This window comes from Poromitra crassiceps (genome assembly GCF_964638095.1).
Source record: "Poromitra crassiceps genome assembly, chromosome: 21".
In the NCBI taxonomy this organism is placed as follows: Eukaryota; Metazoa; Chordata; class Actinopteri; order Beryciformes; family Melamphaidae; genus Poromitra; species Poromitra crassiceps.
The window spans coordinates 23257229-23284728 of NC_139638.1; the positions used below are offsets into that span (position 1 = coordinate 23257229).

Here is a 27500-nt window from a genome sequence, read left to right on the forward strand (position 1 = left end):
ATAGCTGGAGGGTTTAGAGCATTGTGAGGAAATTGTCCCATTGGGAGACACGGGAATGTTCTTCAGAGAGGCTTTATCCAGTCAGAGATGACTGCTGATGAAAACAATACAGACATGCTGAAGTCTCTTAGGAAGTTTAAACCAAATGCTACAATCACCTCCAGTGTGTGTCATCATAGCCACTTAATACCTAGAAATTATGACAATATTACAATTCTGAAAATTGTCTCAATTGTCCTTTTGTAATGTGATATTCTTCCTTACATGATGCCACTGTACTAAAGGGACAGCTCACCCTAAAATCCAAAATTCATATTTTTCCTCTCACCTGTAGTGCTATTTATCTACTTACTACTTAGATCGTTTTGTGTTAGTTGCCTGAGTTTTGGAGATACTATATCAGCCCTAGAGATTTCTGCCTGCTCTCAAATACAATGGAACTGGATGGCACTCGGCTTGTGGTGGTCGAAGTGACAAAAACATACATTTGAAAAACTCAACAGCAATATGTCTCTTTCCAGAAATCATGACCCAGTTATTCAAGATAATCCACAAACCTTGTTGTGTGCAGTTTAATGTAGGAAGGAACTATTTTATTTAGACCGAACTACACCCACTACTAGTTAGTTCCTACATGAAACTGCTCACAACTAGGTCTACTGTGTTATCTTGGGTAACCGGGTCATTATTTCTGGAAAGAGACATTGTATCCAGTTCCATTGTATTGGAGAAAAGGCAGAAATCTCTACGCCTGATATCTCCAAAACCCAGCAACTCACACCAAAACGATATAGATGGATAAATAGCTCTACATGTAAGAGGAAAAACATGTCATTTTGGATTTTAGGGTGAGCTGCCCCTTTAACACAGCAATAGATAGATAGATAGAGAGAGAGAGAGAGAGAAGGAAAGAGGGTGAGTAGAGATGAAACGTTTCAGGAGAATGAGATAAAGAAGAAAGGAAGAGAGGCTTCTATCCAAAGTGAAAGAGACATGTACAGCGAGAGGGAAAGCATTCCTAGAGAGTTTCTCTTCGGTTTCCGTGACAACTCGCATCAGCACTCTGTAATTATGGGCTGGATTAGTACTCTGTGCACAGAGTTCCCCGGCTAAGCCAGGCAGGAACTCCACCATCAGGAGACATACAGAACCCAGAAGAAGAGGAAAAAAAGCACCATGGAACCCAAGAGATGAGCAGCAATGCACCTTGATAACACGGTTCTAAAAATGGACCATTAAAAAAAAAAAAAAACAGCCGGACAGAGAGCCGATTGTAAAGAGAGAAGACAATTGATTTCATATTGTCCCTTTTTTTTATACTGTCAATGTATTGGCCATGTAAGACATGAGACAAGATGAGGACAATCCTGACATAGTCTTAAAATGCAGATGGGGCGCCAGTTTGGATTTTTATTTGAGGCATTTTTTTGTATAATTTTGGTCACTTATATGAGTTTTTTATGAGTTTGATTTGAATGACATACATTGCCCAAGCCCACATTTTTTTATTTTTTATTATTCTTTCTGATTTGTTCCACAATTGTTCTTGGCCAATTTCTCCCCCTGCTGCCCCGGTCGCTGCTCCACCCTCTGCCGATCTGGGGAGAGCCCATAGACTAGCACCATGCTTCCTCCGACACATGCGCGGTTGCCAGCTGCTTCTTTTCACCTGACAGCGGGGAGCTTCACCGGCAGGACGTAGCACGTGGGAGGATCACGCGATTCCCACCAGTTCCCTTTCACCCTGACCAGGCGCCCCGACCGACCAGTGGAGGCGCTAGTGCAGCGACCAGGACACATACCCGCCAATCCGGCTTCCTTTACCCGCAGACACAGCCAATCGTGCCTGTATGGACGCCTGACCAAGCGGGAGGTAACACGGGGGTGCGAACCTGTGACCCTCGTGTTGGTAGGCAGGGAATCTACCGCTACACTACCCGGACGCCCAATGAGAGAAATTATGAATGACAATTGAGGGTATGGATCGGATATGGACGATAAATTAAATATTTGCCTTTCCAGGATTCTCACCATCATCTGTGATGTAACACTGTATTGTGTTGATTACAATATCCCAACACTGATTATTGCACACAACAAAGTTCAGCTTACACACAAACCTCACTTCTACTTACTTAGCTCACGTACTTCCTGAAATCTGTACAGTAGGTCTCGTTTACCCCGTGCTGCCGTGGTAACAGCATTTGGGAAACGGTCTCCTTTAGACCACAGGCAGGCTATTATGGTATGAATGGCTCGCAAACAGACCAGCTAGAGTGGTAATCAGAGGAGAGAATGGCAGACTACTGTACACCACCTACTGCGCCGCACAGCCATTCTTAGGCCAACCACAAAGATGGCCAAAATAAAAGTCCATTCCCGAACATCATCCCACCGAGACTAATACTCTTATTTTTGATTACAGCTTGTCGTCTCTTTGCTTTCCCTTTCTTTAAATGTCTTCATTTATCTTCCCAAGTCCCCTTCTGGTTTCATATCTCATTATGGCTGCATTTTGCTTTTTTGTATCTCTGTAAACTGATTCTTAACTTGTGGACTATTACGTACGTGGAGGTGTGGTGAGGACACATGTAGGCTAGCGAGGCAGGTGGTTAGACTGTGTGTTTAAAGTAGCAGGTAATGCAGGTAACACATAAACCAATTAAGATGAACTCTTCATACATAACTGACACATACGTATAACAGAAAGGAATGATCCGACTAAGACTGACTGGGGAACAAGACTTAATATATAATGTCATATGAAATCAATCTCAATACACAATAAAAAAAAAGTGATTATCATATTATTATTATTATTATTATTATTATTGTTGTTATTGTTATTATTATTATATTTTAAAATGTCAGTCTGATCATTTATAATACATTTATTGAGGCACTTCATCTTCTTGATCATTAAGCTGACCAAAATTATTTTCTTATTCACTGCATCACTGCACCATCTACCTAAATGGCCTGCATTTATATAGCGCTTTTATCCAAAGCGCTTTACAATCAGTAGATAGTCTACATTCACACACCGATGGCGGCAGGCTGCCACGCAGGGTGCCTACACACCATTGGGAGCAAGGAGGGTTAGGTGTCTTGCCCAAGGACACAGCGACGGCAGCTGGGAGGGAGCGGGGATCGAACCGCCAACCCTTGCGTCATTGGCCGACCCGCTCTACCTCCTGAGCTAAAGCCGCCCCTCTACCTGTGTCATTTGTTTTGTTTATAGCGAAGAGAAACCCAAGTGTCCTTATTGTTTTGCACACCGATGATGAATTGGTCTCTGCTTAAATAACAGCTCAATGTTCTAAATCTAAACCACGTCGCCAGACTTCCTTTAGGCTGCTGCACCCTTTAGCTCAGTATAGCAGGATGTGATGAATGACAGTGACACATTGTAACTGTTTTGTCTCTAATCCCCCTACATCACTGCTTTGAGCTCATTAGAAATGACACTTACACAATACACAATGCACAACGGCACACTCCCACCGGACCGTGTGTCGACTCCCTCCTCAGGCTGTGGCTTTGTGTCTGTCTTCTCTCTGTCAGTTTCCTTCAATTTGTCAGCTTTTCTGTCACCGCACCAAGTTCCTTCCTTGACTTTTTCCCCTTTAAAGTTATAAACGCCATCGTGACAACAACACGTGTTAACGATGAGAAGTCGCCAGCTAAAACAACCTGGATCCAAGCCATCATTTCATAATTCTATGGTTGAGTCTTCTCACAGGGATACTGTGGAAAGTCAGTGTTGATTTAGCGTTGGCATGTGGAGAGCAACCATCAAAGGAAAATATTATTCTTCCATGTAAGGTACTATTTTTGACCTGGATTTCCACATCCTCCCCGCTTGATCCTGGTCTAAACTCCATTTTGTCCTGTTTGAAGTGCTTTTCAGCCATTTCTTAAATATTCTTGCATTGGTCCAAATGTTAATTTGACTGTTTTCTGACTTTTACCATGGACCAGATTGAACATCTTTAGTAACTCCCTCTAGTTCAAATAAGACCTTTTAGATATTTCATGGCCAGGTAAATATTGATTTAATTTCAGGTTATCCGGCCACCTGTTCTGTTGTTTAAGTAAATAATAGTTACAAAAAAGAGTGAAGTCCACACTACCAAATAAATTCTAAACTTTTATTTTAATGCACGCAGCAGACCAAAAAACAAATTCCAGCACTAGACTTTAATGTGCGGTGTGAAATTACTCACTGCACATGTACTAGTATACAGTACTGTCTTTTTTTTTATTATACTGTACTCAGATTATTTTTTAATTTAACCTCTACTTTACCAGGTTATCTCATTGAAATGCAATCTCTTTTTCGAGACAGACCTGGTCATGGCTATCATGGGTGTCAGAAGTTGGATAATGGTACATGATGAACTGTGAGAAATTTCACAGAGTCAGTCACTACTTTGCATAATGACTATACATTTGAGTGTTTACCTGGTTGATATTGCTAGCTACTGTGCCTCTGCCAGCGACCATGCTGCAGGGTCAACAGCTGGGAACTATCATCCTTGTCCTTGAAGCTTCATTCCCACTCCTGGAACATCTCCTGGTAGTTAACTTAGCAGAGGCCCCAGCACCGTGACCGAGCACCACACCCAGCTGGACTCAGGAGCTTGGGTCTTATTTTCTTCTCAGCTCCTGTCCTTTCGCTATATAACTAAAGCAGCAGTTCTTGAGTTACCTGCATCAGCTTTGGTCCATCACCTTCACATCCACCATGAAGAGGCTGGATTTATGCACTTGCAAAGCATTGGCATCTGTCTTTGATAGAAGATGCTACGTCTCCATCCTCTCTCTCCTTGCATCCAGTTGCCAGATCTAAACATTTCATCCTTTTGTATTGTATATCTCCATTGAGTGCTGTCATGGGATGGCCTGCTTTATGACATTTTGGTGTAGCTCTGCTGTTTATTTGCTACAGCAGACTACACCATATAAGCCCTATAACTCCAGTTCTTATTATAGTGACCATTAGGCCACCTCTGTTAAGATATATTTTGTCAGATTTATCTGGACTTGCAGCAAGTTTCTCTTGTCAGACGAGATGACGTCCGTCTCATTTAGATGGAGTTGAATCAGGTTTAGCTGTCTTTTATCAGACCTAAGCTGGAAGTATGCTAGATGTATGGACTGTCGCACGGAAATGAGAAAACGTTTCGACCGTTTATACTCCGCGAGGGTTTCTGCTTGCAGAAGTGACCGTCATTTTTGAAAACTCGCCGCACGGGAGCCTCGCAGAGGGGCGTGTCTGCTGATTTGTAGATGGAGTTGTCTGCAAAGGAGGACAGTCCTCCTCGCATTACAATCAAGTGCTTCCAATCCATCACATTGAGCGAGCTCTCACTTGTGCACTCTGAGCGAAAACAACCGGACTGAAAGGAACCAGTTGCAGGTAAAACAAGACACTTTTTCAATGAAATGTGCTGCAAGTCCAATAAATCGGATCCCTTTGGGGATAGTCCAGTTCTCTGCCACACGTATCCCTGCCTTATCTTGATAATGTGGTATATGACTTTGTCTTTGCCCTTTCTTGCCTGACCAAGTGTGTTGAGTGATTGAATGAAACCTCTGTTTGCTTCTTGTCTGCTCTGCTTGCCCCCAGGCTTTTGCAGGTCATGGCAGGTAGTGCTGCCACCTGCACAGCACGGGACACCGCTGTCATGCAGACTGATAGGATGTCCTGAAGACTAGTGTCCTCTAGAGAGAGAGTGGCGTCAGCGGAGGACCAAAATGCGAGACTCATTAGCCAATGAACAGCCAGGAATGGGTCTCGCGCTACTTTTGCATGCTAAAATAAAGCTGATAATGTTCAATTTGGTTCAAGAAAAATAAATAAATTTCAAAGTACAACACAAACTGTCCATTTTGCTGCAACTCGACAGTGCTGCTCAATCCAGGACCTTACTTCCTGGAACTCTTGAGAGTAAAAAAACTGGTCCATTGGAGTGAATGGAGATGTCTCAACTCTTCTTACACGGCTCTGCTGAAGACCTGTGTTGAGGACATCAGAGAGCATGCAGATGGCCTGCATTTATATGCAGATGATCTGCTCAGTGCCCTGTACCACTAAATGCCAATTGTGGGTTCAGAGGAAGGCAGCATATTATGTACACCTAAATAAGATGCTGGATTTGTCTTGTCTTTCACGTAGTCGTCAATCTGATGGTTTGGTTTGAATGTTTCCGTCATCTTTGTGTGTCCCTGGACTCACCTTTCATCCTTCATGTTGGTTGTCTCTGTCGCCTCATGCTCTCTCTACCCCACTGATACTCAACCCGAGGCTCTAGTGTAGAGCCACATGCGGCTCCTTCATTGTTGTGGCTCTTTTAAGTCCTACTTAAAATACATAAATAAATATAAATCTAAAAAAAAATGAATGGAGGAAAGGGACTTTTTTGCAAAGATTTTTCTCTCTCAATGTGGCACCTCCTGAGTAGGGCCAGGTTGCGTAACACTGCTCTGCCCTCTCTCACCTGTTGGCTCTGTATAGCCTTGGTGTTCATCTGGTGATGCAGTGACATTGGCCAGGCCTGCTTAATGGCCTCTAATCTACTGCTTTGCAGGCCGTCTTGTTGAGAGCTGGTTGTTAATTGGCATAATGTCAACCAGTCTGGCCTTTTCCCTGCTGAAGGATTCCAGAGATACAGGCTGTCTTTTTTACACACGTCATCACTGATGATGTCATATGATAATTGGCATTTAAAGATCATTTTGTCGACTTCCAAAGAGTTGACCAGACCACCTCACACATTTTCAGGGGTCACATTGACCCTTATACGAACTGGTAAGTGGTAACTATACCTTCTGCTTTCCAGGTAGATGGCTTTCATCTGCTCTGTCGGGCCTGCAGCTGAAAGTTGCTTGAAACCACTTTTACCCTTTTGTCAGAGATATAATACTTGGCAACAGGCCTGTGGGCTGAAACGTCCATTGTTGCTGCTGCCCAGAAGAGAAATGAAAACTTTGAAAAGGACATCTAGAGTGCTGGCTTGTTCCCTCTTCTGACCAGAGAAATACCGTGAGCAAAGAAGACAATCTGCTCATTTTAGATCCCTTTCTGAATGGAAAGACTGTAGTGTGTAGACTTGAGCTTGGATAATTATCACCCATTACATTCAATGGCTCTGCAAGTCCTGCAGCTTCTGGCCAGACTGAAGGCAGCACCTGAACATGTGCTTTGGCCAAATGAGGAGGATTTAAAAGGTTGCATCAGGTAAATGGAGGCATTCCAACACTACTGTATTCTCAGCTGTAGCTGTGCCAGACGGCTGTACTGTACTGAAACACACCTTAAGTAGCTGATCTACTAAAGCTTTTGACACAGTCATGACACTTGATTGGGTCTACATCAGAGCCCCAGGGTCACCATATTGGTGCCTGACTTTTTCTCAAGCTACTTCTTTCTTAGGAACCTCCAGTTTACTTTGCTGCTTTTCTTATCTTCTATCTAGCAGGTCCCAAGGCTGCTCTCTGAACAAATTAGCACTTAATTTTCTTTTCTTTTGTAGGAACTAGCTTGCCCGCTGTGCGGCCTCGCCCGCTCTGCAGCTCGCCGAGCTGGCCCTGCAGCTCGCATACGCAGCTCGCCCGCCGAGCTGGCCCTGCAGCTTGCATACGCAGCTCGCCCGCCGTGTGGGCTCACTTGCTCTTACGACATCACTGATGACCACTGCGCATCACGGCCTCGCCTGCTCTATGACATCGCTGATGACATCATCACGGATGACATCACTGATGACAATTAGGGCACGTAAAACGGCATAGCTGTGGCCGGACGGAATTCTTGAAACAAACAGACAGAGTCCACATTGCCAAATTTATAGATAGATAGATAGATAGATAGATAGATAGATAGATGATGTTTGTGAGATTTCCAGTCACGCTGCTCGTGCTCACGCAGTTTCCACATTGCTGCTTTTGGTTGTATAGAATGACAAGACTGAAGTAAATAATGTGAGTGGAGAGTCAGATTCTGCCTTAATCCAAATGATAGTAAACCAGCCCTTAGGAGGGGGGAGGGGGGGGGGAATCCACTCAGATAATCCTTCTCAACCTCCTCAATTCAGTCAGCCAATAATCTGATGAAGAGCATTGGTTTTATTTATGCTAATGATATATCTCTTGGCCACTACATTTTAATTGTTCACATTATTAAAGAATATTCATGCATCTTTAGTTTCCAATGAGGATTCAGTTGACAGTGAATGGTGTCTTCCATCATTTGACTTGATTAAAAGAAAAATGCACGATTTAAAGATTTTAGATAGGAAAATACAGTATGTTGACGCACATCGAGTCATTATCCGCACATTTGTTAGTTTTCAGTGCAGATTTGTTAGTTATATACTATATATATATATATATATATATAATTGTAAATGTATGCTGTTATGTACAGTATTGACATGTTATCTCTTCTTGACCTGTAGGTCCCCTACCTGTAATGACCAGTCTTGACCTGTAGGTCCCCTACCTGTAATGACCAGTCTTGACTTGTAGGTCCCCTACCTGTAATGACCAGTCTTGGCCTGTAGGTCGTCTACCTGTAATGTAAACCAGTCTTGTGTGTGTCTTTCCTGCTGACCTAATAATGTTCCTGCCAGGGTCAGCATATAGATGGATTAGTCAGTGCACTGTGTGCTCGCCATCAAGGAGGTAGGGCTCACTGGATTAGCCAATGAGCAGCTGTCTCTCTGTCTATCTGTCTGTCTCTCTCACTCTCACCACCGGTCACCGGGGGCAGTGGTCACTGGTCATCGTCAGAGGTGCTGCTCAGGTCACTCTTGTCGTCACTCCCTGACACTGTCCCTCCACGGTCACCAGGACACACATCCTCTTTAGCAGTTAAAGCATGGCTCTTCTTCGTTGGTATGGAGAACAATGGTTCCTGCGGTCACGGCTGAGGACAGGCTGGAGAGGATCCCGAGAGAAAAGGATAGATTTCTATTGTGGGTAGTGAGGACTGTCATTATCCAACTGCTGACATATCAACTCCTTACTTGAATAATATTCAGCTGAATTACTGCAACATGGACCGTGGACTTTTAGACCAAATTGTTTATTTGGTACCAACTAGAAATGTAATTTGAACTATTCTCGTGTACGAGATTCTACTAGTCACGTCTTGACTGGCCTGGCTTCTGGAGAAGTTCACTGTGTTGGTTGTTGGAAAGTTTCGGAGGACTTGACGAGCAGATGTGATTCTTGGCTGGCCTGGGGCTCTGCACGGAGCTTCCAGTTGGATTGTGTCCAGGCTGGCTGCAACACTGCTGACACGGTGCATTCTACTGGGAGTCATTCAATGAACAACCAGGACTTGTGTGGATTTTTGCGTTCATCATATGGACATCATTTGGAAACTGAAGAAGAGAAACTGGCAGCCCGAGAGTGTCATTCGATATCGTTATCTCTGTTAATCTCGGCGATATTGAGTGTAGCATTACATTAGCACATCGTCAATGATATGTGTGCAACCTTATCTGCACAGCTGATCAGCATTTAAGTTTGACATGGCTGATAAAGTGTTCTTTGCCTCCATGACATCAGAGGCGGCGTGCCCTCTGACGGGGGCAGAACGGGCTGTGTGTCGCCTGGTCCATCATGGACCCAGGCCCAAAGCCATGCTAAGACCTTTGCACCTGGAGCTCCAGGGGTATGTGGACAAAACACGGACCAGGCTAAAATGCAGGTACTGCTGGAAGGAGCGTTTCTCTTCTCCGTTTGTCCGCCGTAGTTGTTTGGCAGGCGAGCGAAGTTCTACAAATCAAATGAACTGAAGTCGCCAAATAACGAGGCTAATGCTGTCTGGACGATTTGACAGAACATTAGTCATGTCCTTTAGTACATTAGGACGTCTGTGATCGGTCGTGGAGCGGGTGGAGGGGGGGTTGCATTCCAGTCAGATTTCAGCGTACATGTGTACCATGATGATCCAACTATGTGTAATTTATGAATCACAGTATTGATGGGGAGTGAAGTATTATTCTGGGATAGGACACGTGCTCTGCTCGGCTTTAGCTGTCAGGCAGGGCCTGCTAACATTAGCCTGTTGCAGGGACGGCTCCATAGCGGTTAGCTGCGATAGCATTTGAACGGTACTTTGAATTGACAAAGAATCATGAGTTGAGCATTGTTGTTGTTGTGCTACTTACTTGGTGGTAATTTTACTCCGATAAAGTCGTACTCGATTACAATACTCTCAGTGCCAACAAATGCCATGAGTGAGTACTGAAAAATGATGACCATGATGTCAGAGAAGTTTTTGGCAAAACCAGCAGCAGGGATATATACTGTATTTTACATTGACATTTTCAACTGACACTGTAAATCCACAGTGGCTTTTGCTGCGTGAAACAGTGAAAATCTGCTTAAATTCCCAACATACTGTAACAAGCATAGCAACCGATGTAACAATGAGGCCATTTACACCTGGCGTTAACATGCGATTTCTGTCATCTGATTGCAATCTGATTGCAATCCGATTGCAGAAATGGGTGTCCTCTCAATCCACATACAGTTGCTGTATCCCAGATTGAGAGGACACATTGCATTTTACACTTGTGTTGTTCAATGTGTACACAATGCATCCCTGACCACCTCCGGAGGTGGTTTGGCCGATCAGATTGCAATCCTTCTTCAATGCGTTTTGGGGGGTGTTCACACCTGTACTTTCAAGTGATAAAACACAATCTGATTGCAATCTGATCACAGAAAACACATGTTAGCGCCAGGTGTAAATGGCCTCATAGTGCACACGCCCCCTTACTCTACTTTTGATGTTGCTATTGATTAGATTGCAGACTTAATCTTCACTCATCTGCACACTCTAGCACTCTATCTGGAAATTGGAACTGGTTTGAAACTGGCTGGTCTTTTGTTCACCCACGATTACCCAACGAATGTGGTCCGAATAATAGTCTTGTTTTTGGAAGCGACTCACTAAAGAGGCCCCGCTGTGATTGCGGCGGTCAGATATGTATGAAATTCACTCAGCCCACGATGGTCGTATGGTTCACATTTCTCTTGAAACCAAACCGCTTTGACTCAACGTTATGTTTCCCAAACTCAAATGACTTGACGACTTGTAACGAGCCTGAGTATGATTATTGTGTGAACCGTTTTCTAAACCCTCTCCTGATTCATTTCAAACAAACATCTCTGAAATAGCGCGTCCTACCATCTCTATTTGTATATATGGCGGCATGTACGCCGGATATTACGAAATACACGTTGATGATGGACACCGCCACATGCTTTCCACACCACACAAATCGGCTTCACTGACCCAGCAGTTACCATGGTAGCCAAGCCAAGCCAGACCACTCTGACTTGGCTCGTCTGCCGCTAGTTATTTCTGGCAGACTTGCCTTCGATTATAATTCAGCACAGCAAGGTGCTGTAGCCAATCACAGAGCGTCTTCAAGTATTGATTATCGACTTAAACTCTAGTGCCCTCTAGAGAGAGAGTGGCGTCAGCGGAGGACCAAAATGCGAGACCGATTAGCCAATGAACAGCCAGGAATGGGTCTCGCGCTACTTTTGCATGCTAAAATAAAGCTGATAATGTACAATTTGATTCAAGGGGTGGAAAAAACCCTTTCAGATTACAACACAAACTGTCTATTTTGCTGCAACTCGACAGTGCTGCTTAATCCAGGACCTTACTTCCTGGAACTCTTGAGAGTAAAATACTGGTCCATTGGAGTGAATGGAGATGTCGGGACTCGTAGATAGTAGGGGTGGGGGGAAAAATCGATACACCACAGTATCGCGATATTTTGCCTGACGATATTGTATCGATATTTGGACGCCAAGTATCGATATTGCAAAAAAAAAAATTTTTTTTTTTTTTTTGCAGGCCATGCCAGGCCACCGGGCTACTATAAACTTTAGTTCCAAGGCCAGCAGTAAACAAACGGTAGCATATTTTCATTTTGTTTTAACAGTAACAGTTTTGTCATAACAGTAATTTACAAATTCCCCAGTTACTGAATGGGCTGCACAAGATGTTTTGTGTAAGTGAAGTGAAGTTGCAAAAACTACATAAGTACAGTAGTCCACACACACATCCAGTTAAGGTGGACTGTAAGTAGACTGTAACAAACAGTTCAGTTTGTCAGGTGCATGCAACTATGACATGACTTTATGAAAGTTGTTGGTCTGTCTACTTGACAATGTTGCTGCAATAAAATTGTTGAAGTCGGATGTACAGACTGAAAGATTGTTCTTATATAAACCAGATGTTGACAAAGTTTTCCTTTGGGGACATCATTTGCAGTTGAAAAAGTAAGAAATCGCAATATATCGAAATATCGCAATATTCAATATATCGCAATATCGATATATCGCAATATCGAAAATATCGCAGTATCGCAATACTATCGTATCGTGACTCAAGTATCGTTTCAGTATCGTATCGTGGGCATCTGGTGATTCCCACCCCTAGTAGATAGAAGAGTCCCGACATCTAGCCATGTAGATTCTACATGGCTCTGCTTTTTTATTCATTTTTTATTTTATTTTTGCAATTTTCAAAACATAAAACGGAAACAACAACAAAAGGCTCGGACAGAGAAAGAAAAAAACAAACAAACATAATTTACACGGCTCTGCTTAAACCCAATCAATGTCCACCAGATGTGGTACGGCTCTGTGTGCGGATCCGGTAAAACTGCCCCGAGCAGAATCTCGCCCATGTTCATAGATGGGCAGTACTGTACATGCGGGACAGAAACAAATACCCACCTGTTCTATTTTTGTCGGATCCTGCATGTGTCTGACAGATCACATGAGTGGGTGTCTGTTCATGTAGCTGCATGGAGCCGTACATAGAGTTGGTTCTTTTCAATTTGATCATTGACACAGTCAGATTAACTTCAAATTCCAGTCACATTTGGACAGTGTGTGTGCCGGACAGGTATGTTTGAGTCCCAACAACTAGTCTTCATGGTATGCAGACCAAATAAAAGTTATTACTCATTTAATTTAAACTTCAATATTTTCTTTGTTCTTTACAAAAGCCCCCCTCTCTACTGCCATGGCAGTGCCGTACCGCTTTTACAGTATGAGCTCAATCAAAATATCAACTCAGACTTGTGCCTTGTGGAAAAAGTGTCTGTAGTGCGTTTTCGGCACATGTACATGCACACAATACACAGATAACTGATAATAATCAGGTAACTGGCAATGAATAAAACTGATGATTCAGCAGAAACATAGGTGTGTTTGTCGTTTTCTCATAAACTGACAACGGTCTTTTTCCGTTGCCGTTTACATGACACTTGAGAATCAGGTAACTCTAGAAATCTGATCATAAGCGGTTTATTAGCATGCATGTAAACGCACTTATGCGCAAGAATGAGCCATCAAGTACAACATGTCTTTGAGGTGCTCCTTTTAGAGAGATAGGATGGGAGTCTGTTGCCAAGGCAACGGTCCATTGACATGGCTGCAGACCTTGTTGCCATGGCGATACTGGCACTATATTTCCCACGTTGTGTGATGAGAAGATCCTACATTGCCACTGTAATTATAATTGTCTGTATGACATTGATTTCATCTGGGATGCTGAACCTGCTCATGCAGTCTTCTCTGTCTGTACGTTTGTTTGTATGTATGTGCACCATGCAGGATGGAAGCCTCTTGCTTGGAGTTGGCCTTGGAGGGAGAGAGGCTGTGCAAGGCAGGGGACTTTAAAGGGGGGACAGCCTTCTTCGAGGCGGCCGTGCAGGTAGGCACAGAAGACCTGAAGACCCTCAGCGCCATCTACAGCCAGCTCGGCAACGCCTACTTCTACCTGAAGGAGTACGGTAAAGCCCTGGAGTACCACAAGCATGACCTCACGTTGGCCAGGTGAGGACAATTACACCTGTAATGATTACTGTATATATATACTCCATAATAAAAGTTGTGATTTCGTGTTCTACTAAATGTGTCCGAGGGCAGAGGTCGCTGCCTGCTTTTAGCACGTCTTCAGCTTAGAGTTATTTAGTAAGAGATTGTCAGTGCTCTTTTTCCAAACTGTCCAAATGCTACCAACATCATCAAACCAAATTTAACATCGCAAAAATGATGATGCTGTAGTGTGAAATGTAATTATTAAATTATTATTGTTGTTTTTTTATTTTATTTAATGAGATATAATGTGTAGCTGCGAAGTCCCATACTGAAGCTCATGAGTGTATAAAAATAAAAAATAACAATCTACACAATTATCCAGTGATCCAATATGAATCGTCAGCCATCAGGACATGACATGAACATACTTTTATCTGGATCGTTATGACGAGGCCTAACCTGACTCGCTCGGAAAACCGTTTCAAAGGGCAGGCACTTTCAAAAAATACCTGGCAGGTGATTGGATGAACCATCTGTCTGTCACGTCTTATCACAGACTCGCTCTCGCTGGCGTCACACCAAAGTCCGTCTGTCGCTGCCTCATAGGCCGCTGATTCGCTGATTGGTGCGAACCACTGGTGGTTCGGATTGGAACCAATAGATTGTAGCGTGGCAAGATGGCTTTGTGACACGTGATGTCATACAGTCTACAGTGACAAAGCACCAGCTGGATATTTAGCTTGTATGAATAATGGGATCCCCCTGCAGGCTGCAGAGAGGAGTGCAGTTGGCGGCGCTCCAGCAGGGCAGTGATGAGTGAAGAGCCCAGGGAGCTGTAGCTTGTTACATCACACTGTGATGTAACAAGCTACAGCTCGCTCAGGTCGCAGTGGTCCTGCTGAGACTGTCATCATTAGACTCTCGCTAGGCCCACTGGTACCTGCTCTTAGGAAGGAGCCAATTAAAACTCTGCCATGCAGATTCTCATCGTTTAACCCGTATGCCAGACAGTGCTGTTAGTAAGTCAGAGTCCTGGACTCATTTTTAGGACTTGTGACTCGACTTGGACTTGGGCACTGATGACTCTGACTTGGAATTGGACCAGAGCATTCATGCATTCGTACCCAGAAGTTGGAGACGAGGAGACGACTTGATAATTGATCAACTTTTTCCCCTAATTTTTTTGTAATAGGCCCTAATAATTTGGCATAATATATTTATAACTGTATTAATGCCGTGACATTATTCATTTTCGTGCAAGGCCACGACACGGACTCTACTTTGGTGACTTGTACTTGAACTCGAAATATAGTGACTTGATTACAACACTGATTCCAGTACTGTCGTGGCTTTATACTGTATATATATATATATATATCTATATCTATATAGATATAGATATAGATATATAGATATTATAGTATTATGTCCATCCCCTTGGAGCATTAGTATAGTATTTTCTTTTCCCATTCTCAGGACAATAGGAGACAGAATTGGAGAAGGCAAAGCCAGCGGTAACCTTGGTAACACATTGAAGGTGTTGGGGCGCTTTGATGAAGCGGTTGTCTGCTGCCAGAGACACCTGGATATCTCTCAAGAGCAGGGTGACAAGGTAACATCTACCCTCTTTAGGTCACCTCTCCATTGTAACATCTACCCTCTTTAGGGCACCTCTCCATGGTAACATCTACCCTCTATAGGGCACCTCTCCATGGTAACATCTACCCTCTATAGGGCACCTCTCCATGGTAACATCTACCCTCTATAGGGCACCTCTCCATGGTAACATCTACCCTCTATAGGGCACCTCTCCATGGTAACATCTACCCTCTATAGGGCACCTCTCCATGGTAACATCTACCCTCTATAGGGCACCTCTCCATGGTAACATCTACCCTCTTTAGGGCACCTCTCCATTGTAACATCTACCCTCTATAGGGCACCTCTCCATGGTAACATCTACCCTCTATAGGGCACCTCTCCATTGTAACATCTACCCTCTTTAGGGCACCTCTCCATGGTAACATCTACCCTCTATAGGGCACCTCTCCATGGTAACATCTACCCTCTTTAGGGCACCTCTCCATGGTAACATCTTCCCTCTTTAGGACACCTCTCCATGGTAACATCTACCCTCTATAGGGCACCTCTCCATGGTAACATCTTCCCTCTTTAGGACACCTCTCCATGGTAACATCTACCCTCTATAGGTCACCTCTCCATGGTAACATCTACCCTCTTTAGGGCACCTCTCCATGGTAACATCTACCCTCTTTAGGTCACCTCTCCATGGTAACATCTACCCTCTTTAGGGCACCTCTCCATGGTAACATCTACCCTCTATAGGTCACCTCTCCATGGTAACATCTACCCTCTTTAGGTCACCTCTCCATGGTAACATCTACCCTCTTTAGGGCACCTCTCCATGGTAACATCTACCCTCTATAGGGCACCTCTCCATGGTAACATCTTCCCTCTTTAGGACACCTCTCCATGGTAACATCTACCCTCTTTAGGACACCTCTCCATGGTAACATCTACCCTCTATAGGGCACCTCTCCATGGTAACATCTACCCTCTTTAGGGCACCTCTCCATGGTAACATCTACCCTCTTTAGGGCACCTCTCCATGGTAACATCTACCCTCTATAGGGCACCTCTCCATGGTAACATCTACCCTCTTTAGGGCACCTCTCCATGGTAACATCTACCCTCTTTAGGTCACCTCTCCATGGTAACATCTACCCTCTTTAGGGCACCTCTCCATGGTAACATCTACCCTCTATAGGTCACCTCTCCATGGTAACATCTACCCTCTTTAGGTCACCTCTCCATGGTAACATCTACCCTCTTTAGGGCACCTCTCCATGGTAACATCTACCCTCTATAGGGCACCTCTCCATGGTAACATCTTCCCTCTTTAGGACACCTCTCCATGGTAACATCTACACTCTTTAGGACACCTCTCCATGGTAACATCTACCCTCTATAAGGCACCTCTCCATGGTAACATCTACCCTCTTTAGGGCACCTCTCCATGGTAACATCTACCCTCTTTAGGGCACCTCTCCATGGTAACATCTACCCTCTATAGGGCACCTCTCCATGGTAACATCTACCCTCTTTAGGGCACCTCTCCATGGTAACATCTACCCTCTATAGGTCACCTCTCCATTGTAACATCTACCCTCTTTAGGGCACCTCTCCATGGTAACATCTACCCTCTATAGGTCACCTCTCCATTGTAACATCTACCCTCTTTAGGTCACCTCTCCATGGTAACATCTACCCTCTTTAGGGCACCTCTCCATTGTACAGTAACATCTACCCTCTTTAGGGCACCTCTCCATGGTAACATCTACCCTCTTTAGGGCACCTCTCCATGGTAACATCTACCCTCTATAGGTCACCTCTCCATTGTAACATCTACCCTCTTTAGGGCACCTCTCCATGGTAACATCTACCCTCTATAGGTCACCTCTCCATTGTAACATCTACCCTCTTTAGGTCACCTCTCCATGGTAACATCTACCCTCTATAGGTCACCTCTCCATGGTAACATCTACCCTCTATAGGGCACCTCTCCATTGTAACATCTACCCTCTTTAGGTCACCTCTCCATTGTACAGTAACATCTACCCTCTATAGGGCACCTCTCCATGGTAACATCTACCCTCTATAGGGCACCTCTCCATGGTAACATCTACCCTCTATAGGGCACCTCTCCATTGTAACATCTACCCTATTTAGGTCACCTCTCCATTGTACAGTAACATCTACCCTCTATAGGGCACCTCTCCATGGTAACATCTACCCTCTATAGGGCACCTCTCCATGGTAACATCTACCCTCTTTAGGTCACCTCTCCATGGTAACATCTACCCTCTATAGGGCACCTCTCCATGGTAACATCTACCCTCTATAGGGCACCTCTCCATGGTAACATCTACCCTCTATAGGGCACCTCTCCATTGTAACATCTACCCTCTTTAGGTCACCTCTCCATTGTACAGTAACATCTACCCTCTATAGGGCACCTCTCCATGGTAACATCTACCCTCTTTAGGTCACCTCTCCATGGTAACATCTACCCTCTTTAGGGCACCTCTCCATGGTAACATCTACCCTCTTTAGGTCACCTCTCCATTGTACAGTAACATCTACCCTCTTTAGGGCACCTCTCCATTGTACAGTAACATCTACCCTCTTTAGGTCACCTCTCCATGGTAACATCTACCCTCTATAGGGCACCTCTCCATGGTAACATCTACCCTCTATAGGGCACCTCTCCATGGTAACATCTACCCTCTATAGGGCACCTCTCCATGGTAACATCTACCCTCTATAGGGCACCTCTCCATGGTAACATCTACCCTCTTTAGGTCACCTCTCCATTGTACAGTAACATCTACCCTCTGTAGGGCACCTCTCCATGGTAACATCTACCCTCTATAGGTCACCTCTCCATGGTAACATCTACCCTCTGTAGGGCACCTCTCCATGGTAACATCTACCCTCTGTAGGGCACCTCTCCATGGTAACATCTACCCTCTGTAGGGCACCTCTCCATGGTAACATCTACCCTCTTTAGGGCACCTCTCCATGGTAACATCTACCCTCTTTAGGTCACCTCTCCATTGTAACATCTACCCTCTTTAGGGCACCTCTCCATTGTACAGTAACATCTACCCTCTTTAGGTCACCTCTCCATGGTAACATCTACCCTCTATAGGGCACCTCTCCATGGTAACATCTACCCTCTTTAGGTCACCTCTCCATGGTAACATCTACCCTCTTTAGGTCACCTCTCCATGGTAACATCTACCCTCTTTAGGTCACCTCTCCATTGTAACATCTACCCTCTTTAGGGCACCTCTCCATTGTACAGTAACATCTACCCTCTGTAGGGCACCTCTCCATGGTAACATCTACCCTCTGTAGGGCACCTCTCCATGGTAACATCTACCCTCTTTAGGTCACCTCTCCATGGTAACATCTACCCTCTTTAGGTCACCTCTCCATGGTACAGTAACATCTACCCTCTTTAGGTCATCTCATAAGGCCTCAAAAATGTCCATGGCTGCATTCGGTTCCACATGCTTTTCTCCTGGAGGTTGCTTTAGCTGAATCGAGAATGCCAGGACAAAGTGGAATTTAGTTCAAACTTTGGTTCAACTTTTTCATCCGTTGCACAAAGGGTAGAGACCTGGCTCACTGAATCCACACTGAATGTAACTGAAGGATGGCCGATAGAAATTGTGCATATCCTATACGCTGATTTGGCAGCTTCCAGTTTTTATGTAGTTTCTGAATTTCATAATTCTGCAACATTCAAAAGTGGGCAGGTTGTTATTAAAAGATTAAAGTATTAGTAGTATTAACTATTAAGTAGTAGAATTAAAGTTATTTTCAATATCCACAAAATGCCTTTATTTGATTTCTAGAGATTATTTGAGCTATTTTAGCTTCAGTTGTACCGTATTTGGTTTCAAATATGACTAAAACGGAAAAGCCTTTTTTACTTAGTTTCTGAGAGTAAATGTATAGGACTTCCTTCCTATATAAAGTTGTGAGGGCTGTTCAGTGTTGACCCCTGACCTTTAGAAGGGTTTATTTGTTGTAGCCTACGTACATCAGACATTCCGTCACTAGGGGGCTCATTGAAGGGAAGACAACATGGTAATGTGGTTCTGAATGCAGCCCAGATCTCTGCTGCCGATATGCCCACTCGCTAGCGTTGGTGAGAGCAGATCCCACCTCCTTCTTCACCAGCTCCCAGTTTAAGCTCCTTGTTCTCACCCATAAAGCCCTCCACAACCAGGCCCCTTCTAGCTTATCAAACGTCTGTCACCACTTCTCTCTACCTCAGATCAAAAGCTAACCTCCTGACCCTAATAACAATTACCATACCCGGATATTATTTATAGATCTATTTATGTAAGCAGTCTTAATTCTTTGTGATTTTTTTTATAAATACCCTGTATTTTATATAAAGTGCTTTAGTATCATGAAAAGATCAAATGTATTATTACTACTAAATGCATGCATGTACAACTCTAGACACACATTAATGTACAACCACACGCATGCAACATATGGGGAAAAAAAATCTAAAAATCTGTATACTGTACATCCACACATACTGGATCTACAGAGATATTTCTGCATCTCTAACCGCTTCCCTCTGTCTCTGAATGTGTGGCTGTGCTGTAGGTGGGAGAGGCCCGAGCGCTGTACAACATTGGAAACGTGTTCCACGCCAAGGGCAAGCAGCAGCTATGGGGCGGCACGCAGGAGCCCGGGGACCTGCCTCCGGACGTCAGAGAGACACTGCAGAAGGCTACTGGCTTTTATGAGTATGTATCGCTAACGGTGAACTCGGCAAATACATACGGACGCATACAGCACATAATTCAGTACATTGGTAGCTTTATTTAGAGAAGCAGGTTTGTGAGCGTAAGGGTGTCATTTCAAAACTCTTGACTGACTAGCCTGGTTGTGTGGGGAAAGTAAGTAAGTGATGTTCTCCAACTCCTTCCAAGGTTCCTTTGAGGAAGGTTTCTAAACCTCACCTGCTCTAGTGGAGCTTCTCAGGGACCAACAATTCAGTACCTTCAAAAAGTATTTAACCCCCTTGAATTGTCTACATTTTGTAGTTTTTGCAGCCTGAAATAAAGAATGGATTACATTAAGATTTGTTATCAACAATCAACACAAAATAAACTCACTATTACTTTTCTTTCTTTTTTTTTTTACTCCTGAGCACCTTAACTCATTGAGTGCCATGGACGTCTTTCGACGTCCAATTAAATAGTGACGTAGAGTGCCACGGACGTCTTTCGACGTCCAATGCGTTTTTTGACGGTGGGACGTCGATCAAAGCCTTCCGCATTTCCTGTACAACTATTGTAGCTATTGGAGGTCTATAACCTATTTTACAGAACCCTTAGGTGGCGACAGTGCTCTCCAGATTACAGAAATGTCAGGAATACACAGCCTGAAATAGCCGTGATCAAAGTGAACCCGCTCATGCTGCAGCCCAGAGCCATGTAGATTGTTCTGGCTGCAACTGACGGGGGCTGCGAACACAGTCAATCCGCGCACACAACTGAGCCCTTCTGCCTCTGTCTGTCTGTCAGCATAGTTTCTCCACATGATTAGCTGCTAGAAAAGCAGCAGCCGACAATGAAAAGCCAAACCTTTTACTGCAGTCCGCGTGTGGCTTCTCCATGTTGCGCTGCCTGGGAGGCGGCGCACCAAAAGCACTCCGAAAATAGACGCTGCGTGCGAGGCTGTGTGTTACTAGTGTGGGGAGGAGTTTTCAGCTGAGGGGGGGGGGGGGCACGCAGGGCAGGACACAACTACACCACATCACTACATCAGAAAATATTACCTAGAGTCAGTGAATGTGCTTGAAATGCTGCATTTCACAAAAGGCTGAATATCTCAGCTTATAATTTGAAATGCCTGAAAACGCTGAAAACCACCTATCTTCTCCGGCTCATAACTAAAGAACGGAAAATGGTATCAATAAACTTTTTTTTGCTGATGATACAATAGAGTCTCCTTGTTCTTTTTGCGTGTTCTGTGTTTACATAGTAATATCACACAATATTCTGTGGGCCTCGAGAAATCACTGAAAACGCTCTGAAAACTCTGGCACTGGGAGCGTCCGTTCTCCAAAAGTGGCTGGCACTCAATGAGTTAAAGGGATAGGTTAGATTTTTGTATGTGAGGTTGTATGAGGTATACTTGCATGCAGTCAGTGTACTACATGCAGTAGAATGCAGAGAAATGGAGGCCGGCTGCGTCAGGCAAGTAGAGCTGTCTGCTGAGGGTGCAGGGGCCAAGAGCAAAAATAAAATAAAAACAACAGAAAAAATACATAAAATGCTTCCATACTGCTCACCTGGCATAATCCAAGTCTCCACAAGCCCTGAGATGCCAAGTTGACTCGAAAAGATGTCGTTTACACCCTGTTTTGAGCTGAAATATGCACTGGAGCCGGGTGCTCGAGCTATTACGAATAATAAATAGAAGGGAGCTTCCAGCAGCACATGGCTATATTTCAGCTAAAAACAGGGTGTAAATGATGTCTCTTCAAGTCAACTTGGCATTTTAGGGCTTGTGGAGACTTGGATTACTTCCTGAAAGGATTGTAGAAGAGGTTGTTCAGGGCAGTAGTACCCTGCTGGGAATGTCTGGAACTCAGTGGGAAGCAGGGTAGCGCTGGAAAATGCCCAGTCAACTTTCCTTGGAAAAATACGTATAAAATAGCCCATAATAATAGCTCATCGCACATCACACTGATAGTATCTAGTCCCTATTAAAGCCCATTCACTATTAACCGAGAGAAATTAAATCAGGAGGTGAAACTGCCAAACACGATACACAAGGGGTTAACCTCTACATATCAGAAAGTGCAAATTGAAGTGCACTTGTTTTTGCAGTGAAAGGCAATTAGAACTGCACACAATCCCCCATGGACATACAGTACAGCTTCATTATGTGGACTGACTACTGTGCGAGGGAGTAATGACTCACACCAATATATATTTGTATTATATTCAGGCTACTGTGATGCTACTCTAACTTCATTTACTAGCTAATGTATATATAATGTATCTACTCATCTCTGTAGGATGAACTTCAGGCTACTGTGATGCTACTCTAACTTCATTTACTAGCTAATGTATCTATAATGTATCTATCTAATGTAGAGCTAATGTATCTGTGTATCTACTAATGTATCTGTCTAATCTAGAGCTAATGTATCTGTGTATCTACTAATGTATCTATCTAATCTAGAGCTAATGTATCCGTGTATCTATCTACTAATGTATCCATCTAATCTAGAGCTAATGTATCCGTGTATCTATCTACTAATGTATCTATCTAATCTACAGTAGAGCTAATGTATCTGTGTATCTACTCATCTCTGTAGGATGAACTTGGGTTTGGTCAAAGAACTTGGTGACCGAGCTGCCCAGGGGAGGGCCTTTGGCAACTTGGGCAACACCCACTATCTGCTGGGAAACTTTGTTGAAGCGATCAAGTTCCACCGGCAGGTGAGGAAATCCATGGCTGTTTACCTGTATCATAGTAAAAAATAAAAACATAAAAAAATTAAATAAAATACATAAATAGCAATATCAAGTGACAAGTGAGTAGTATTTGGTAGCATTTGCGTGCAGTATTTGAGTGTTTTGCAGGTCTCTGCACATGGCTCGGGCTGACATTGACGTTCTGTCATTTCCAGCGTTTGTCCATCGCCAAAGAGTTTGGTGACAAAGCGGCAGAGCGGCGAGCCTACAGTAACCTCGGCAATGCTCTGATATTCCTCGGCCAGTTCAACACAGCCACCGAGTACTACAGGTGAGGAGAGAGGGCACTGGCTGACATCTAGTGGAGGGAAGAGGAAGTGAACCCAACCGAGGCTACAGTATTGAGTATTGGAGCCATTGGTTTAATGCATGAGATGAGGATCTATAATCCAAGCTCTGAGACTGAATTTGAGCATTGTTTAATTTAGTCATTCTTAACTTCTGTCCTCCATTTTTGTGTCTCCATCTTTATCCACCCCTACCTCACTATATGAAACCTCCTTTTTTCGTTCACCTCCCTCTCTCCTCTCTCACCCTCTTCTCCCTTCACTCTTCTCTCTGTCTCTCTGTCTGCAGGAAAACCCTGCAGTTGTCCAGGCAGCTGAGGGACCAGGTGATGGAGGCTCAGGCGTGTTACAGCCTGGGAAACACCTACACTCTTTTGCAGCAGTACGAGAGGGCCGTCCACTACCACCTCAAACACCTGTTTATAGCCCAGGAGCTTACTGATAGGTACAATGAACTGCACATAATGCATATGCACTTACACACAAACATTTAAGGACTATATATCGGCAATCATATCAGTATCGGCCGATGTTAGTCATTTTATATATCGGTATTGGTTTCGATGAGCAAAATATCGGTGTATCGGTATCGGCCAACATTTTCATATTGAGAGGAAACAATGCGGGAAATATATTATTTATGGGCTTTTCCAAATGTTTTGGAAAATTAGAAAGACGTTACTTTTTCAAATTCACAGTGTTTACATTTACATTGCGTTTCAATTTGATTATCATAGAAGCTTGTTTTTATACAGAGATCAGCAATGTTAATATCAGCCAACATTAGACACATACTTTTTTATGTAGTAAATAAAGTGTGTGTGTGTGTGTGTGTGTGTGTGTGTGTGTGTGTGTGTGTGTGTGTGTGTCACATGTGTTTTGTGCGTGTGTTCGTGTGTCAATAGGGTTGGAGAGGGCCGCGCCTGCTGGAGCCTGGGGAATGCTTATGTGTCTTTAGGGAACCACAAACAAGCTCTCCACTACGCCCGACGGCACCTGGACATCTCCAAAGAGGTGGGACATTTTTACAAACAGTGATACGAAATGAAACACGCACACATACACACCACTTTGGTCAAGTTGAAGGTGCTTACATGCCATTATCTCTCTCTCTCTCTGTCCCTGTCTCTGTGCATGTCTCTCGTCCTCTCTTTCCATCAGATCGGGGATAGAAATGGGGAGCTGACAGCCAGAATGAATGTGGAGCAACTGATGGAGGCCCTTGGGGTCAATGAGAGTGACCTTTCACCCTGCGGGTCAGAGTTTGAGATGCAAGGTGAGAACTAACTGAGTGTCCTGGACTGTGTTTGGTCATCACAGGCTGTAGGTGAGGCCCACGGCAGAAGGCGAAATACACTGAAATTCCAGGCAAGGTTATGGATTTGATTTCTGCAGGATGTTATACACACCGTACTTAAAACGTGTGCTGGCAATGCACTGCTTGCTAGAAAAAAGTGACTTTAGTTAGAACACCAGTAATGCAGACTTGGGTAAGGTCTAACTCAGTCTACAATGACATCCTCATAGTACAATTCTACTCTAATGCCATGAACACGTGGTCTACTTTAGTGGGTATTGATTGCACTATTTCTCTGTTTATGGCCCTTTTGAGTTTGATAATGTATTTGCTGCTAAAAGTACTGTAAAGTCAGGTGAAACGGCAGCGCTCACAGGTAAAGTTTCAGAAAGTTTAAATCCACACAGCAGCAGCACAAAATAGACACGTTTCAGTCTCCAGCTTTTCTCCACATTAATCACGTTTAACACTGAGGAAAGGCTGAAACTCGTCTGTTTTGTGCTGCTGCTGTGTGGATTCAACTGTTTGAAACTTTACATGTGAGCGCTGCTGGTTCACCTGACTCTTCATGCTCTGTTGGGCCGCCACCCGCTGCATTTTAAGGCTGAGTTGAGCACATTTATTTATTTATTTAAGATCCCCATTAACCACTGCCTCGAGCAGCAATTATTCTTCCTGGGGTCTGAAATATAAAATTCAAGAAACAAAAAATTGAAAATAAAAATACATAATGAAATCAAATAATACAACAATAACCAGAAACATTACACAGGAAATAAACTTGCCAAAAACAGCTTTCTAAAGTTCAGTTGGACAGAAAACAATCTTCTACAATGTTAGTGGAAAAAAGTAATAAAAATAATGCAATAAACTGATTAGTTGAAAATAATTCTAAACCACACAGATACATAAAACAAACACAGGCAAAAACAATTATTATTTGGAAAGAAAATCATCAACATAAAGCAGACATAACTTAACAGAATGCAATAACAAACATAAAAATGAAATCAATCTAAGATAATCATTTATCATCATCATTTCTATTGACAAATGTAAATAAATAAATAATGTAATGTAACTAATGTAAATAAATAAGTCCTGGTTCATAAGCAGTAACACTGCTGTATTGTCTCCACACCGCTCCTCACTCACGCCAACTGCCTACAGTACAAATGGCCCTAAACTCTATTTAAAGTTCTCTATTTACTGTTGGTAGGAAATGTAACGCTGTTTGTCTGTCAATGGAATCTGCTGCAATGCCTCTCTAGGGCGAATATAGCATCTGGTAACACTTAATTTCCTTTATGTCCAGTGTTGTTACTCGACTATCAGGTGACCAAAAGTAAATATTAAAATGTCACGTGCCTATTTGCTACATCTTTGTGCGTTGGTGCGCGCGCGAATGTTTATTTGAAACAGGGGCTGTTTGTTTGAAACAGACTCACACTGTGCAAACTGTGGTTAAGAGAAACTGACTTGATCATATACTTACACTTCCATCTCATAGAAAAAGATTAAGACAAAATAATGGCTATTGAGCTAGCATGAATTTGCTTAAGTTTAGGAGTTTTAAATACAAACAGTTCACTGAGCTATTTAGTTAAGTGGACATTTCTCTGTCACTTAAAAAAGACTGAAACCAGACAGTGAAATCCATGTTGTCACAATTACAGACCGTACGTTCCAACTCCGTGTTTGACAAACATAGCATGTCTGGGCTAGAGTGAGCCCACTGGTGTAAGTGTACACAAGGTCGGTGGCCAAATGAAGTATGAAACGAACTAAAGGTGAGACAGACAGACAGACAGACAGACATAACATAGACGATACATTTAAAAGTAGAGGGAATTGAGGCTAAATTTGGGAGAAAGCAAGGCGTGTGTTTGCGCAAGCAGCTGAACCATCTGTATGGTTGCTTTATGCCATCAGGACATTTACTAAACATTTCATAGCAGGAATGGGTGAACAGAACACTATTTTATTCTCAAAACAACAACAAAAATGACAAAAAAGAAGAGAAATTGAGGATTGATGTGTTTAGATCTATATAAGAAGAGTTTATTTATTTATGTATTTATTTATTCAGATTTGAGAAGGAATGATGAGGTTTCATGGGCTTTGCATTTGACTGTTTTTGTTTAGAGCAATATTCTCCCCCTCAAACATTCCACCAAGTCAGTCACATGAATGCGAGCGCAGCACGTGGTCGTAACCAAGCATGGAGGAACTGTGCAATCTTGTCTTATCCCTCGCATAAGGCCGTTCGTTGTTTGATGATTGTTTCCATGAGCCCGACCTCCGGCCAGAAACTCACACCCGTGTCCTAGATTTCCCCCGTGGGTGAAGGAGCTGGCACAGAGAGCCGTATTCAGATTGTTTGCCTGGTTGTCTGCCTGAAACCTCATATTCCCTCCAAGCACCGCATGGGACCACTGCTGACATCACAAGGCTGTTGCAGAAAAGAGACACACGAGGAATGCACATGTGAAGATTTCACACTAAACTGTACGAGAGAAAATCTATTTACAAAGTTGTGAGGAATCTTGTTTTATTGTCCCGTAATGTTGATTTTATTTAATTTTCTTGTAGGAGCGAGACCCAAATTCACCAAGAGAAACAGCATGGACAGTGTAGAACTGTGGAAGTACTCCTCGGATAAGGTGATTTCTCTTTCTTAACATATTTCAGTGTGTACCCCCATGGGGGTACAGGCGCCTGTAAAGGTAAAGCGTTATAAATCCACAGTCTAACAACAACTACTTTTCCCTGCAGAACGGAGACGGCCAAGACTTGGAAAGTATATCCCGGAGATCCAAGAGTCAGCTGTCCCAGCCGGGTAAGAGGAAAGGCTATCCTGACAGTCAGTCATCCGACGAAAGGCAGTGGTTGGACTCTCCCATAGACACTGATGACATCACTCTGCAAGTCCCGCCTCCAGTGCCA

The 27500-nt window shown here is 43.5% G+C and overlaps 1 protein-coding gene across 2 annotated transcripts in view; it reads left to right on the top strand.

The window, feature by feature from the left end:
* gpsm1b (G protein signaling modulator 1b) overlaps positions 1-27500 on the top strand; it is a 43837-nt gene that overhangs the window by 4090 nt on the left and 12247 nt on the right. For both annotated transcript variants that reach the window (XM_083657467.1, XM_083657468.1), the window contains exons 2-11: positions 13660-13881; positions 15343-15478; positions 20080-20222; positions 22811-22934; positions 23126-23241; positions 23547-23702; positions 24163-24271; positions 24419-24533; positions 27147-27217; positions 27330-27500. In XM_083657467.1, the coding sequence (XP_083513593.1) occupies positions 13660-13881; positions 15343-15478; positions 20080-20222; positions 22811-22934; positions 23126-23241; positions 23547-23702; positions 24163-24271; positions 24419-24533; positions 27147-27217; positions 27330-27500 (1363 nt within the window). The remainder of the gene's footprint in view (positions 1-13659; positions 13882-15342; positions 15479-20079; positions 20223-22810; positions 22935-23125; positions 23242-23546; positions 23703-24162; positions 24272-24418; positions 24534-27146; positions 27218-27329) is intronic.